Here is a 17,032-nt window from a genome sequence, read left to right as displayed (position 1 = left end):
TGCAATGAGCCTCGAGAGTTTCTAGTTGAAGTCGATGGAATGGCGTGTGGTTCCCAGTTGGTAGATTAAAGGGAACGCGTGTGAGGAAGGGATTTACGTTCGGTTGCCTAGATTACACATTATGCCTGGCATTTTCTTCGGGCATGGTTTCCTTTCTCCGAGAAATCCATTTTCTTCTCTCTCTCTCTCTCTTTCTCTCTCACACATTTTCTCATTCAATGTCCGTACTTACCTTCTCAATCGGTTGCTTTCGTATCCACATAGACCGTGAAGTTAATCCTTTCATCGGGAACGAAGGTATTCACAATTCGATTGGATATCGACTTACGGTCATCGTTGATGGTTCTCACGGTATACCAAGTAGGAGAGATTCGATTCTATTTAAATCCGACACTCGGTTCGCCCTAAAGTATATAACTGAAAAGAAACGTCCTATAAAAGGGATGATCGTTAACTTGAATCACTCTCCTCCTCGAGATAAACTTGTTTTTATGAAAACAGTGTACTTTATTTGCGTATAATATCTTTCATCGTAAAGGCTACAAAATGTTTTAAAAAATATTGTTGTACAGGCACGAACGCGTTGCAAAGCCGCGAGACGCATACTAGCTCCGCAATTTTCGGGATTTCCATTGAGTATCAGAATCGTATCGAGCACGAACATAAACAACGTGTCCAAAGTCCGGTGGGGCCCAATGTAAATAACGGACGAACAAGTGCAAAAATATCGAGTGGATATCGAATATAGTATAACGTAAAAACAAAGAGAGAAGATACGCGGGGTTTCACGTGGGGGTTGGACGAGATAGAGAGGACGGAGGAGAAAGTAGGGGTGGGTAGGTGAGGTAGGGGAGGAAGAGAGATGGAGAAAGCAATAGGAAAAACGTGGAACGCAAGAGACGAGTTTCGAAACGCAGCCACGCGTGCAAGCCAGGATCGTTTTGAAATCATAAGCGAAATTGTGCGATGGGCTCGAACGAAATTTCCTCTCCCGTTTCCTCTCTCTAATATACTTTTCGATCCGAATGAAAAAAAAAAAAAAAAGAGAGAGAGAGAAAAAATATTTCGTGGAAAAAGACGAGAGAGAGAGAGAGAAAGAGAGAGAGAGAGAGAGAATCAGTTTGGTACGTATGTAAATGAAAATAGTATAAAATTCGTTATTTCCGTTTCCCGGTTAGAAAAATATTATATGTATAATAAGAAAAAGTTTCGAGGGAAAACTAAACTGCAGAAAATATCAAGAAGCAAAGTTCCAAGTTCCTTTTCGTCCATCGAAACGCGCGCAAAGAATAGATAATGAACGGGAGAGGTTAGACGTCGTTCTCCATCAGAGATCCCATTTCTCCTTTCATATCTTCTTCCGGTGTTCTTTCTTCGTTTTCCTCGTAGATCTTTCCTCTTCCAAGTTATTTCTTATGATAATCATATACGAGGAAGTACACGTTAAAGCATTACCGAATATCGACCAACTAGCAGCACGTAACACTCGTCGCATACTCGTACTTGCTTAGAGTTGTCAGTCAGAGACATCGTGTTGTCGCTACAGCTCTTGCAAAATATATTTCCACAGTTACGGCAGTGATGCTGGAACGATATAAGCAAAGAAAAAATTCGTTAAAGAAAGAAAGAAAGAAAAGAAAAGAAAAATAACGAATTGACATTCGTTCGAATAAGACTAAGGATTTTTAATAACATAGGATGGGAAAGTCTCTTATCGAAAAAAAAAAAGAAAAAAGAAAAAATATATACCGACGTGTTCACCCGATTGGCTCTTTTTCGTGAAAGCTTCCTTCGACATGGACGTTTCTGGTAAGAGAGGGTTTGTCGACCGCAACTATAAAGACACGATTTTACGAGAACTACGCGTTCCTTCGCTTCGTCGTTTCACGTAAAAGAGGAGAACTCTCTTCGCTTTTCCACCTATCGAATCTCTTTATTTTCGAACCATTACCGACCATCTATTATAATAATGTGAATTTCGTCGACCGAAAGGGAAAGCAACAAGAGAGAGAGAGAGAGAGATAAATAGATAGATAGGCAGATAGATAGATAGAGAGAGAAAGAGAGATGAGCGAGAAGGTGAAGAAGACTCGGAGGTAAGCCCAACTAAATTTTACATCTAAATTGAATCCAAGCTAAGTAAGACGACGAATGAAGCCAATGGCTTCGACGTGCGCGGTCGAAGTTAGCAGTTATTACCGGAAAGTAAGACGGCGAATAATATCGTCTCGATAACCGATTTCCTCAACGAACTTAATTATTGAACCGTCCCATCAGCATGACTTACGACCTAAACGCAGTAGATTGGTGCCTGCAACTTCCTACCAGCGTACTCTAACGTGAACTACCCCTCTCACACCTTATCTTTTAACGGAGATAGATACCTACTTATAGATACTTTCCAAGAAGAATAAATCAGTCTCTGCGAGATCAGATCCAAGAGATACTGTCGACCAAATGATGGACCGTAGGCGATCCGTAAGCTTTCGCAGTGAATTTTCCCAGTTGGCCTGCTCTGTGTACTCATGCGGCAAAACCCAGTTAAGAAAATGAGATACAAAGGGACATTGTTTTGTTAGAAAATTTAATTGAAAAGAAAAAGAAAAAAACGAGAGATAGTGGAGAAGAATAAAAAATGATAGGTCCAAAACGTACATATTGAAAATCGATCGTAGATCGTACTCGTCCGTGTATCTCAAATTGAAACATCGTTTCCTTCTGAATAAGATAACATTTCGTGCATTTCGTCGAAACTTTCGATCAAGTTGATGCATGTATTTCATGATGCATAAAAGAAATATGAGAGAATGTAACTGTATGTATGAAAATCGGGTCGACACAGTTACGTATTATATCTTAGCACAGAGTATATTGGGAAAATAATAACGGTAGCTTTCATTATCGAAGAAGATCGAAGAATCATCGATATCAAAATTGCTGATAGAATCGATGAGAATGCTGACGGATCGTTTCTTCATGGGAATAAATGTGAGCGAAACGCGTTGACTGCATTGATTGAAGAGAACGGAGATTAGAAAATTTTCTTGAAATATTCGAGCGTTTTCACCTGAAGAAAAATGTTTTTGATCGTCCCTGTGATAGAATGATTTTTGCGCTGGATGATCCAAAAATTTTTGATCTCGATCCGATTTCATTTCATGATAGAAGAAAGTGAGAGAGAAAGAGAAAGAGAGAGAGAGAGAGAGAGAGAGAGAATAAAATATTACCGCCATAAAGGAATAATTTGTTCGTAGGAATAAGATCACAAAGTTCGCAGAACTGCGAGAATTCCGGAAGGGGAGAGCGGCTCTCGAGTAAAAGCAACGTACCGGACAGAAAGGAGGGTGGGTGCGAGGGTGGGTCATTGTTTTGCATGCTTTTGCATGTGCAAGTACACGAGCTTACGTCTACCGTACTTTTTTTGCGAACCTCCTAAAAAGAACTTACACCTACGAAGTGAGAAGAAAAGAGAGAGAGAGAGAGAAAGAGAGAGAAAATGTAAACGTAGAAGGTGGCAACTTTTACCCTCTTCTCGATGCTCGTAAACGTAAACACGGGCCTTAAGTTAAGGTTTGCCTACTGGTACGATTTCATCTGGATGAACCTTGTCCGCGGCTTGCATGGTCTATATTAAACAGTATGGTAATACATCCACGCCGCGAAAAATGAGTAACAAGGATGTCTTGAGTACCTACTGCCTTGTTATTATGCAATAACTTACCGAGCCTTCCCTTTCCTACCAACCTACGGGCCGTTTTACCTCTTTCTCTCTCTCTCTCTCACACAACATCGTCGTCCAACGGTATCCTTCCTAGTGCAAGCGTCTCCTTTTCTTACCTTAGTAAAACAAAGAGAGAATACAGTCTAAATGTATTTCACGGAACGGCGCAACGTCTCTATCGTATCCGCGACTGAATATGCATGCACAACCTGCATGCATGACATGTAATCATGAATATAAATCGGGTGATGGTGCAATAATGTAATTGGACGTTCTGGTTCTTCGAAGGAATGAACCGTTTGCGCAAAGGACACGCTTGCTCGAAGCTATTTTTATTTAAGGGAACACCATACTCGAAGAATCACCTTTCATATTCTTTCTCTCTCTCTCTCTCTCTTTCTTTCTTTTTTTCTCTTTCTTTCTCTTTCTTTTACTCTTTTTTTTCCTCTTCCGTTGAAACGTCGGAAATGCGTGAACGAAGAATAAAAAAAACTCAACGATAGCTAATCGGATTTCTTTGTACCATGTGAAGGCTAAAGAATACTGCTCACGATTAGCGCTGAGTGTCGAGAAGCTCGCCGTTACAGTAAATCGTGTCTATCGTGCACGTCCACGAAATTTCGATAAGGTACTGGCGCGTATAAATTTCAGCGCGGAATTTATCCGTATGACGAATGCTTGCTTCATTCCCTCTCTCTCTCTCCCTCTTTTCTCTCTCTCCTCCCCCCTTTTTCTCTCTCTTACTTTCGTTCTCTTTCGCTTTAGTTCGACTCTTCTCGTTTCTTCTTCTCTCTTTCTCTCTCTCTCTCTCTCTCTCTCTCTCTCTCTCTCTTTCTGCCTCTCCTTCTTCTTCTTCTTCTTCTTCTTCTTCTCCTCTTTCTTAGACTCCGTCCTAACACCCTCTTCACCCTCCTTACCACTATTCCTTATCGATGCACGCAACCGCACTTCGGAACGATCAGATCTCACTGTGAATACTTTAAGTGCTTATACCGTGCCGGCGCGTTATTCGTGTTAAGAAGAAAAAGTATCCTACGATGGAAGAGACGGGAGACGGTGCTGGAGGGAAATAAGAAGAGAAAAAAAATATTTCAGCACTTTCGCCAACGTAAAAATGATAAGAATGTTCTCTTTTCTCTCTTTCTCTCTTTGTTTATCTCTCTCTCTCTCCCTCCCTTCCTTTCTCTCTCTATAATGATATCATAAAGACAACAAAAGGGTTATTCTCTCCTAGACGAATCAAACGATTTCAACTCCTTTATGTACTTTGATAATAATCATGCTGGAAACGAGATGATTAACATAATCGATCTGACAACGTCTAAGTGGAATGTTGTTACACGAGTAACAGCACTTCTCTCTCGAAGATCATCGGATGTGAAGCATCTGGTAGTTGTTTACAAGGCCGTAGATAGAGTTTTGACGATGAAGCAGCAATTTCCAGGTCCGCAGGGGATAATTGAACAATTAAGGAAGGTGTCTCGTAGTCTATGTCGATTCGATGGAAAGGCTGGTTCAGAGAACGGCAAAGACTGATCAAGTAAAAGGGAAGAATGGGATAGGTAGTTGATCTAGGGGTAATTAAAAAGTTTGATTACCTTACGACGAGTGATGTTGAATTCACGATTACAACCCTTGCAATGGGTGACCTGTCGATCGTCCGCCCACGCAGTCCCGCCGCCATCTTGCTGCGACTGCCATTGAGCATTGTCAGCAGCCTCACGTAATTCGACCGTCGCCAGTTTCGCTGCGCTCAACTGCACCCCAAGTTCCTCCAGGGTTCTTTCCTGTTCCGAGCAGATCTCCTTTAACGCGTAATACTCCTCCTGCAGCGTTACGTATTTCTGAAATAGACGATTGCATTTTCCGTTATTTCTATTCTTTTTTCTTCTTTGTCTCGTATTTATTTCTTTATTTATTTATCCTTTTTCTTTTGCCTTTAAAAAGGAACCCCTCGAAACATAATATTTTAAACGTAGCTTAAAAGAAACGAAAAATAAATTAAAGTTTCCTTAAGTTCGCTGAAAACTTTCTCCGGGATTGTTAAACGAAAGAAAATAGTAAAAGAAGGAAGAAAAAAGGAAAAGTAAAAAGTATATCTTACTTCTGATACTTGCTTCAGCTGATCGTTTTCTTGGCGTAATTGAGAAATCCTTTCTGCGTTGGAGATCGATGATTCCTGTAGGGACGTTCTCCATTCTCGTTCCACATGTAGTTCCCTCTCAACGTCCTTAGCTCGAGCTGTCCTCTCGGCCGCCTCGGCAGCTAGGACCTTAGCCTTCTCCTCCGTCCTTGCTCTAACTCCGTCCAATTCCTTGCGCCTAATTAAGTCACATCGCTCGACCTTAATTCTTAAAAGCATTGGCTCTTTTTAACGGAACAAGTAACGTAACTTAACGTAATTATGTCGACGATGAATACGCGTAATGATCCTAAATGTAATTGTGATGAATGAGCGTGGACGAAAAGTGAAAGTAATTTACTCTGGGCCGATAAGGGAGAAAATCTTTCTCCACCCTTTTAAAAACTGTATTTATGGAACTGTTTTGCGACTCGTTAGTTACCACGTTCAACGAACGTTCTCTTCTACATTTTCATGAAAATTCATTTAAACTATTACACCGAGAGATTTGAAATACGAAGTTGCATCGATTTTGAGGGATTTTCTTGAACTTGTGCGTTTAATTGGCAACGGTCTAAGACAATAGGAACACTAAAACTGGTTAAGTCTAACTAATCGCTCTCTGCATATCAGTGGGAACCATTGAAAGAGCCCGAATTAACGTGACAGAATAGAGAGAAAGCCTTCAGGATACTCGATTTGAGTCTGTAATCTTGTTATTTCAATAATTTTAATGATATTATTTCAAAGATTGAATGTATAATAATAAGAGGAAAGTTTTGAGATCTTCCGTCCAAAGTTATTCTCTCAAACACACACACACTCTCTCTCTCCCTCTCTCTCTCTCTTTCTCTCTCTCTCTCTCTCTCCCTCCCACTTTTATATAATTATTCAAAAGCACGTATTGTTCCCAAAGCGACACGGGAAGTCCGAACGTTTTGTTCAAGAATTCGCAATTGAAATCATACCGTGGGAAATAAAAGCCGTCGGCTTAACGCCAACTTTGATTTGCCCTCTACTTTTTCTCTATAGTTACTAATATTTAATATACTGAACTTACCTTCTATTAACGTGGAACAAACGATCTCCGTATCTCGTAATAAATGAAAAATTTTAATAACAAAGAAAATATAAAAAACAGTTTGATCGACTAAGGATTAACAAACTTCAAATCGTTTTATTTGATGATTTTATTGTTTGTAGCATTAGTACAAGCATGCTTAGCGTCTCGGTGCAAATCGTGACAACCCAATAGCCCGATGCTTATACAATAAATGGCACCTCTGATTAAATTGATCATCGAAAATATTTCATTTTCATTCGAACGAAACGATGCAATTTCGATGATTTCAATGCCAATACGTTCGAGCAACGAACGATACGGTGTTTCTATTGCTCGATCGATATGATAATATTTACGAAAGAAGAACGATCGCAAATTCAGTTCCTTAAATACAAAAACGGTTTTTTTTTAAACGAAGGAGAGATAATGATGAAATGAGTGATGAAAAATACAATTAGTTGATGTAGAATTATGTTTTACTATGATCTCGACAGAAATCCCCTAATTGAGTATAAATTTACTTGATTATTGCGAAAGATATTATTATATAATATATATATGTGTGTATATATATATATATTTGTATATCGTATATTTCGATAATCCTAATTATATGTTATACACCGAGGTAAGTCTTATCGAGTAGCCATTAGTGAAGGTTTGCTAATATCCCCATCACGAGATCTCAATGCGTAGCATAATCTTTTCAGCTACGTATCCTATTTCTTTTAAATCGATTTTTCAGCGGTACTTCTACGTAAAAAATAAATACTCTATAATTATATAGTCGCTCAATGAATCACAAATGCACGATCGTCGTTCGTGATAAGATTGAAACTGGCCGTTCGATAAAGCGACAGATCGATTATAAATGTAATATTTCAATCATAGATATTTAAATTTTGTCTATCGCAATTATTTGATCAATAAATGAAGGAAAATGTTTTATAGACATAATTACGAAATAGATATTAACGAATGAAATATAAAAACCATCGTTTGGATATTCACGAAACAATAGAAATTCAATATAGTAATAATCGAATAAATGCATTATATACAATCTTAACAATAATGAAAGACAAACAAACGTACTGTTCATCCAGTTTCTGGAATGTCTCAGTCATCGACAGTGTCTTAGCCTCCAGTTTTTTGATCAGTTCTGTCTTATGATTAAGCGAAGCTTCGCATTCCTGAAATAAATTCTTCTTCAGTACAAGAGAGAAAAAAAAGAACGAGTTCTTCGAGATCGAAATAAATAATAAATCCGATGGAATCAGGAAAGAAGAGAATAGAAATCGAATCGCCGCGTACTTGTGTTTCTTCTGAGAAATATAGGATAATAGGGACTCGCAGAAAACTATTCTCGGGATTATTGTCCTGTATAATCCTGCGCCTGTGTAGAGATAAAACGTTTTATGATTGTAGATTTTCTCTCGATATCGGCGCATATTATCTCGAAGAGATATGAATATTTCGAGTCGATGTTCGCGATCGAACGTCGTGCGAGAGATATGATAATCGATGAAACGCGCGAATCAACGTGTAAAAAGGAGCGCATATAGGAAAGCGACATTTCACGCGATAAGCGAGAAGGTCGAAATTGCGATGAAATTGCTATCAAGTATCGCTTATTACAAGTCGTGTAGAAAAAGAGATTTCTAACAAGTAGTAGACTTGACGCTAAAGAGAATTGACGAAACGAAGAATTTCTTCATTCTTTAACGGGCTTTTTTTCGTTAATAACATTCGTTGCGACAACGTCGTCGTTGGATTTGCTCCTTTTAGATTTTTCACACGATTCTTTCGCCCGTTTATTATCAATGTTACGTTGCTGATGATCGCCTGACGTTCGATCGGCCCCAACATTTTCCGTTCCAAAAGCCGAACCTCTTGGCGAGGTCGGACTGTTTTTGTTTAGGATAGACTTCGATGCGTTACACGGCGTTGTCGGACTCCGAACATTTTCTCCATCCTTCATCAGGTGATTGTACTTCTCGAGATTATTCAGAATCTTGCCGATCTGATTGGTCTTGGCGTGAAGCCGGCTCACCATCTCGCCCTTCTGCGTCAGCTCGTGCTCGCACTCCTACAAGGGAAACACATCCAGAAACAGAGAATAGAGAGACGCCTAGTCTTACGCTTTGAACGAACGAAAAGAAACAAAAGAAGACCTAATTGCCGCGAGTATTCGGGCTTGCCCCTCGTAGGACTCCCTGTACCTGATAAAATCTGAAACGTGAGTTAAAAAAAGGAGATTAGACTGCCGAGAGGTTCCGTTCGAGGGCCTAACTTAACTAACATTCCACTTTCTACTTATCCAGTGCCAAGTAGTAAGTATTTGCGAGAAAATAAATCAAAAGAAAATCCTCGATTCTGATATAATAAACGTAACATAAACTAATTATTTTATTCCTCTACGACCGCGTGATATTGTAAAATTAATTGTTAGACATGTCTTATGAATTCACCCTAAGATTAATTAGTATCGTTAATATAACATTTCAAGAAATGATGAGATTAACTTCGCTTATGAGAAAACGATTCGAATCACCTGTAATTTTTTGTACATCTCCAAATTGATCAGCTTGATGTCGTCGAGTTGTTGCCTAAGCGATATTATGGTGTCCTGCTTCTCGTGGATGTCTTTCTCTAACAATTTCATCGCCACCTCCATCTCGGACTTCATGCTTATCTATTTCGAGATCGTTCGTTTTATTAAAAGAACAATCAACGATAATTTTTATTTCCGATTAGATTAAAATATCAACGCGGACCTGTAATTGCAACTCCTTCTCTGTGTCCTGTCGCAATTTCTTCTCTGATTCGAGTCTACTTCTAAGCTCTTCGATTTCCGTCGTAGTTTCGGTTATTTTAATAGGAGCCTTGCCATTCTAAAAAAATTATACCAAGTGACCAAATACTTCTAATCGCCAAATAACACGTTCATCTACGATGAATAAGAAGAATACCTCGTTAGCATCCTTAATTTCAATCCCTAATTCTTTCTTAAGCTGTCTATTTTCCTCTTGAAGCGATAGAAAATTATTCTTTGCGATAGACAGATCTTCTTTCATGAGAGCATTCGTCGTAGTTAGAGTTTCGAGTTTGGCTTGGAGATTCGTCACAGTGGCGCTAAAAACGTCGTTTTATTCGTCACCGAACGTTTCACGAATAATCGTTAAGGGAATCGTTAATTATCGATAAAGGATTTACTTCAAGTGCCGATTAAGTTCCTCGATGTAATTCTTTTGATCGAGAACTGTTGTCATGTTGTCATTTTCGAGTTCGTCGTCAGGTGATTCTCCAGGTATATGATTACTATTACGCAAGTATAACGAAAAATCGATCACACCTTGTTGACAATCGAGATCTTCTTCCTATCGCGAGAATATACGAGTTCGATATATTAATTCGACTTCAATGATTTCTATCGTATCTTTTTTTTATTTATTTGTTTGCTCGTTTGTTTGTCTGTCTGTTTGTCTGTCTATCTGTCTGCTTGTTTGTTTGTTTGTTTGTTTGTTTGTTAGTTTTCTATGAACTGACCTTTACGCAGAAATTGCAATCGATCACATTCAAACCCACCAACAAACCCATTACCACGATAGCCTCCTCGCTCATCATCAGAGCGTCTGGCTCGAAATATTCAGACAAAATGTCGTCCTTGTGATCGATCAAAATCTTTAAGTAGTCTGCTAACTTCTTTTGCATGAGTGCCATTCGAAGCCAGGCACGCGCCCGACCCATGGCAGTTCTGAAAATAATGAGGCTCTGAAAAATGATCGATCCGGACAATAGGAATATGCAATGATTCAAAAACAAAAAAGACGATAATTCTTAATTCATTTCAAACTAAAATCGTAATCCCTAAATTCTTCAAATCGATTAGAATTTTTTAATACAAATCTTTTAAAATAAGTAAAATATGTTAATTATTAATGTATTTCGTTTCTTTTCTTTTTTCTATATTCATGTTATATTTTAAAATTGAGAATCTTTTAAACTCATATTGGCAAGATAATTGTCAGCAATACTACATCATTTATGTTACAAATTAAGAAATTATGACTTAATAATCAAAATTATTCAAATGAAAGATTAACGAATCGATCGTTTTTGTTATCAATGAATATTCCTATGAAAGATGAAGCGAAACATATTCGAGAAAGTGATAATGAAAAAGAAATGAAACGCGTGGTACCTAACCGTCGGCAAATCGCGAATACTGGAAGTAATATCTTGCGCTTCAGGGCAGTATTTCTCCACAAGCTGAAGGATGTCCCAAAGCTCCTTCTTGGGTCCAAGTAAACCCTGCAATCGAATTGTTGAATCGTCGTTAATTGATCGATACGATCACTTCGATGTTACTCCTTTACCTTCTTCGGTCGTAAACCGTGCCTGAGTACATGCTCGAGAACGATGAAGAAATGTTGCAGAGGCATATGATCCGAATCGAGCATGCGGCCATATTTTAAAGAAGTTTCGATGAGCTCTTTCACGATTAACTTTGAAATATTTACGAGATTACTCCTTTCGATGATCACCGGGTCTCGTGCTGCAAAAATATTCCTTCCGTTTTCATCTTTCACAACTTTCAATGTCCAAAATTTTTTTCTTTTCCTTTTATCTCTCTCTCTCTCTTTTTCTTTCTCTCTCATTCTCTCACTCTCTCACTCTCTCTCTCTCTCTCTCTTTCTCTCTCTCTCTCTCTCTCTCTCTCTCCCTTTTTCTATTTTTTGTATTCGTTCGTATAATTTTCGATTTGCCAATTATGATTCGACTTACAAAATTATGAAAAGCACAAAGCCATAGGCGCAAAAGCGTATGTGAATAGATTTAGATTCTTTTCTGTTCTTATTTTGTTTGTTTCTTTCGATTTTCTTTTTTGTTTTTTTCTTCTTTTGTTGTTGTCTTTTTTTGTTTTTTTTTTGTTTTTTTTTTGAAAAAGTTAGATAAGAATCGTGATTGATAAAAAAAGCACGGTCGAAATTCATGCGAAATGCGGAAAAACGTGCAAGCAGATAGTGCAATCGTTAACGTAAACAGAGTGTTCGCGTGACTCGGGTTTGAAGGTATAGACTATATCGTGAAAGCGAGACCGTATGAAAAGTATGAAGCATGTAAAAACGTACGGAATCGATAGAAAGACTCGCCCACGTGGTGAATCATGTTTCAGATATAGATCAGAGGTATCTTCTCGTAAGATCTTTCAACTATTTGTAATAACCGTTTAATTGTCCGATGATTGTCATATAAAACGAAAAGAGAAAAGAAAGAATTAAAATAAAAAAATGAAATAAATTCGCTGTCACTTTCGAATATAAGAAAAATACCGAAACTTTAACGATTACAGATTTTAAAGATAGATATTTGATAACGAAGAACACCGTATTGAAAATATATGTTAGTGGATGTAGGGATAACAAGGATTAAGTACTTGGAAATGGAATCGAACGACGATGGAAAGAATGCTGAAAGAGGGAAAGAAAGAAGAAGCAGAAGAGTACAGACACAAGCTTGAGACGTGACGCAATGGCGGCGGTGGACTTGGCGGTAATGCATCGCGAAAATCCCGCTGCTCGGGTAACAGCTGTTGCCGATGACGATGAGGATCAATACCACTGAGAGGTAACGGTGGCGAAGGCGAACGTTGTATCGAGTCTTGCAGAGAAAACTCAACGTCCTGAAGTTCCTTTAAACAGAGCCACTCGCCATCAACGGACACGCGAAAATTGCAAAGATAAATCGTGTCCTGGGCACCGGCCATGTCCTCTTCGAGCATGACCCCGCCGTGATGAAGACCACCGTGATCGACCGGAGGTCGCGTTTTCAAGCCGCTCTGGGGTTCTTGCCGCATAGAAGATCCTTCCAGAAAAACGCGATGTCTTTTCTCCTTCTCTTTCCTCACACCGATGACCTCGAGACTGTATCGATCGAATGTAACCAACTTGATATTACGATGTCGTTCCGCAATGCAGACAGATTTATCTTCTTTCTCTTCTAATCCTTGATCCTTGCCGATATTATTCTTCAGATGTCTCTCAAATCGTGTCCTCGTTAAGATAGATAGCGGATGAGATCTTGTAATATATCTTGTTTATTTAAACAAGTGTTCCACCTCGCATTGAAACATCCTTGCGAATTACAAAAGATACTTTGTCGACTAATATTCGAAAATATCGTAACAACATCGTAACTGTTTCTCGTACGTGTTAAAACTTTAACGTTTCGCCGAATAGAACGAATTATTCCCAAAATATTACGTCTAAACAACCGTCGAATGCTTGATGATACACGTTACGTCGATGGTGGAACATTTCACGATGAAAATGGCGTATCACCGGCGCGGAGATGTTATTGATTTTCCCGCCGATGTTGTCTCCACCTACGATAATCGATAGGTACGATAGCGAGCATAACGACATCTCTCGACGAATCTCCTATATTACGTAACGATGAATGGTCCAACGGGTCGGTAAAACATCAACGCGAGGTCAGAATTAATCGTCAAACTTATCGCAAATTCGACGATAAGAATACATGTCAGACTATGTCAAATCTTCGCCCACACACACACACACACATATGTATATTACCAACATCAATTTTAACGTTATATCTGTGTTGTTAATATTACACAAATTAATGAATATTCTATTTAGATAAAAAAAAGAAAAACAAAAAAAAACGTATACTTTCTAAAAATCGCTTAACTTCTTTTATGCCTGGTAAAAATGATAAGAAAAATTATTGAAACGTTCAACGTCGTAATAAACATTTCTCGAAATAAACACGTCGAATTGTAAATGTGCGTTTAAAAAACCCCGCCAAAATTGTCCAATGGTGGGTAGCGCATGATCGTACGAAAAGAAGATAGCGCTCGTGTCGTTCGATTCTGTTTGGTATGTTGTTTGTACTTACGTCTCGGCGACCACCATGCGTCCAATTTTTTAGGTCTCGACACCACCAAATCCGGCCATTTATCTTCCCGTATGGAATAACTCGAAGGTGAACGTGAAACGGTTTTTTCATTTTCATCGGACACTAAACTACCGGTCAACGATTTCTCGGACGGAGATATTGGCAAACCTTCGCTGCTCTCCGCGGCCATGTTTACTACGTAGCCACTGTCCCGGCACGAACGCGCGCACGCCCAACGATTTCATAACTTGGTTTCGTATATGTGCGTTCATATACGTGTGTAGAACGCCTGTACATATGTTATCAGCGTTACACTCAAGCTGATTCGTTTCACATTTCAATCACGTTTCTATTTCCTATTTTCATATCAATAATTGTTTATATAAAAATTTCTTTTATATTCCATTCGATCGGATCTTTTAAAAAAAGGAAAAAAAATATTCCATTTTAGATATTAAAATAAATATTGAGATGCTAATATTTTCTTCTTTCTTCTCTTCATTTTTTATCTTTATCATACAAATATAAAATATTCTAATATAAATATATATATATATATAAATACTTGATTTACTATTATCTATTTCGTTTTAACGTGTCTTCGTTTTATCATATTATTAAGTATCATGTACGAGTATTAAGATCATTTAAAAGTTGATTAAGCAGTCTCTGTCGATCGTTTATCTATGTCAGCAATAACAAGCGTCTACTGTATTCTGTTTAATCCATGTAAGATAGCGATTTACTCGACTGTAAACTCCAGGATACATGGGTTTCGCACATCCTTCGCCCCATGAGACTACACCTATACACGATGAATGGGAAATTTAGTGAGTACAAAATTTTAATAATTTACTTTATGTAATAAAAAAAAAAACAAGGGATTTTTACCAACGATATGATGTACGATATCATTGAGGACGTGTAATGGACCACCACTGTCACCCTAAAAAAAATTCGAAATATACTAAATCTGTAATCAATGATCAACGATCGATCATAATGATCGATTAAAACAATTTTCGATATACTTGACAAGAATCCTTGCTTCCTTCCGCGTATCCTGCACAGATCATATTATCAGTGATCCTTCTCGATGGATAATTCATTGTACGGCATTCAGTATTGCTAAGTATAGGGACCATAACTTCTTGCAAAGTATTTGAAATAGGTCCTGATTCTTGAACAGCGCCCCATCCGGTTACGATACCCACCGATCCGGCATACGTTTTTCCTTAAAAAAGAAAAAAAAAAACTCATTTTCTAAAAACTCCATTTGTATCATTTTAAATAAATTATACTTTAATTCTTTCACGATCGATTACTTAATTTACTACATCTTCTTAAAAGTTAATATTTGACACTCAGCAATTCTCAGTTATACGTTATCGAAAAAGATTTATATAAAATAATATCATCGAATATTACACGATAGTGATACCAAATGTTGATGTGGAATCTGTATTCGCCAAAAAAAAAGAAGTCTCTGAAACGTACCTTTCTCCGGCAAACATACTGGCCTCATTAAACCCTCGAACGTGACGACACTGTTCAATTTGAGCAAAGCGATATCATTGTTATAATTTACGATTGAGTAACCACTATGCTTTATAACTTCTTCCACCTTGTATTCTTGCACTTGAGATTCGATCGTGGAGTTTCGATCGTGTTCCAAAAGAACGACAGACATTAAACTTGGCTCGAACCTAGAGAGAAATCGCACGATGAAATCGATTATGAAAAATAAAATTAAGATCGATACTATAGGATGTGACGTCATCGTACCTGTCGACGCAGTGAGCTGCGGTTAAAACGTATCTAGAATTTATAATAGACCCACCGCAATAGAAACGTTTCTTATATCTCAACAATGCCATCCATGGATATTGATTTACTTTCGTTTCAACGCCTCCAACAATTCGTTTCTGTGTATTAGCCAAACCACAAGCTGAAAAATAAAATGATCGATATAATCCTTAAATACGATCTAACAAATAAAACGTTCTAACATTTAATACTATTTTGTACATACTACACGAAGAACATTTAATCTCAGGTTCCATTATCGATGGCGGTATCGTCGTTGTTGTTGGTTTAGCGAGTAAAGAATAAATCCAATCCCAAAATCCTTTATCATCAGTTATGTTCGTAACTTTGCTAGTAAAGTTGTATATCTCGTTTGATAACGTCGACCTTGTCTATAAGAATTATTACAGAGAATTTTCTACGTGAACTAGTTATCATCGTTAAAATGAATCTTTGAACGCATACCTCGTTATCAGATGCTGTAGCGAACACACCTACTGATATCGCTACGAATAAAAACGAAACGTACATTATCCCTTGCACCATTTCATGCACAAACACAAATCGATCACTCCTACGTTATTCGACACTCCAAGAGGCACTTTAATATATCTCGGACCAATCGATACTAAACTCTACCGAGCGTTCACTACAGCGCATACTTTCACACAAGGCTTGGCTTCCGTCTCACAACTTTATTTATACGAAATAGTGGATGGACGAGTGGCAGGAGAGTGAAAATTTAGGCTAGGCGTATGTAAATTTAGCACAAACAACTGGACAGGTACATACGATACTATCCATGGACCGGCTAAAGTCGAGTATAGATGTTAAAGATTCGCCGTTTTTATTCATGATTTCTCTAAGCGAAGAAAACGATAAAAAAGAAAAAAGAAAAGAAGAATCTAAGGACGAGTGACCCAGATGATGGCAACGATAATGCTCCAAGTTTCTCTGCTCGTTTTTTTTCTTTCCTTTTTTTCCTTGTTTTTTGCCCTTGTTTTTCTTTTTATTAGGATACCTAACTGAAATAGGCCGCTATACATTCTTCTCCTTTTCTTTTCTTTTCTTTTCTTTTCTTTTCTTTTCTTCTTTTGTCTTTTCTTTTATTTTCTTCTATTCTTGTTTTTTTTGTTTTTTACGAGCAAGAAAAGACGAAACGATCGTCGAAATGGAACGATCACATCGAGATCGATCGACCGAGCGTAAAAACGAGCACGCCTTCGTCCTTTCTCGCTCGTTAATCTTCGATAGCCAAGAAGGTCGACGCAGCGAACGTACAATCTACCTTATCAGAACTCTGGTTTGAACAAAGTACTCGAGATAAGATGCGTCAGAACGGATGACTGTGCCCCACCTGTAACGTATGCCAGTGGGTCAAGGTATGTGGGTCATA

At 38.1% G+C, this 17,032-nt stretch overlaps 2 protein-coding genes across 8 annotated transcripts; both read right to left on the bottom strand.

Annotated features, from left to right (window-relative positions):
- Nucleotides 1-483: 483 nt before the first annotated feature.
- LOC127069418 (protein RUFY3-like) lies at nt 484-14,046 on the bottom strand. Of its 7 annotated transcripts, none has more exons than XM_051006431.1 (13): nt 13,831-13,964; nt 12,529-13,294; nt 11,286-11,464; nt 11,111-11,220; nt 10,456-10,663; nt 10,123-10,286; nt 9,879-10,041; nt 9,684-9,800; nt 9,461-9,601; nt 8,002-8,099; nt 5,826-6,072; nt 5,320-5,565; nt 484-1,584 (listed from the first exon to the last, which is right to left on the bottom strand). In XM_051006431.1, exons 2-13 carry the CDS (start codon nt 12,764-12,766, stop codon nt 1,444-1,446), a joined length of 2,052 nt encoding a protein of 683 aa, XP_050862388.1. In that variant the 5' UTR covers nt 12,767-13,294; nt 13,831-13,964; the 3' UTR covers nt 484-1,443. The 7 variants fall into 7 exon arrangements, 6 of the variants coding, with proteins under 6 accessions (XP_050862388.1, XP_050862386.1, XP_050862389.1 ...); XM_051006429.1 differs by having other exon boundaries at nt 12,421-13,294; nt 13,831-13,963; XM_051006432.1 differs by having other exon boundaries at nt 5,826-6,042; nt 13,831-13,963.
- A 270-nt stretch (nt 14,047-14,316) lies between these two features.
- Nucleotides 14,317-16,363, bottom strand: LOC127069428 (trypsin-1-like). Its single transcript, XM_051006451.1, has 7 exons — nt 16,102-16,363; nt 15,863-16,028; nt 15,616-15,778; nt 15,328-15,536; nt 14,862-15,064; nt 14,722-14,776; nt 14,317-14,635 (listed from the first exon to the last, which is right to left on the bottom strand). The coding sequence occupies exons 1-7, from the start codon at nt 16,180-16,182 to the stop codon at nt 14,520-14,522; spliced, it is 993 nt and encodes a 330-aa protein (XP_050862408.1). The 5' UTR covers nt 16,183-16,363; the 3' UTR covers nt 14,317-14,519.
- Nucleotides 16,364-17,032: the final 669 nt, after the last annotated feature.

The sequence above is a fragment of the Vespula vulgaris genome, chromosome 15, assembly GCF_905475345.1.
Source record: "Vespula vulgaris chromosome 15, iyVesVulg1.1, whole genome shotgun sequence".
Classification (NCBI taxonomy): domain Eukaryota; kingdom Metazoa; phylum Arthropoda; class Insecta; order Hymenoptera; family Vespidae; genus Vespula; species Vespula vulgaris.
Note: the sequence above shows the minus strand (reverse complement) of the source record. Positions and strands in the feature narration are given on the sequence as shown.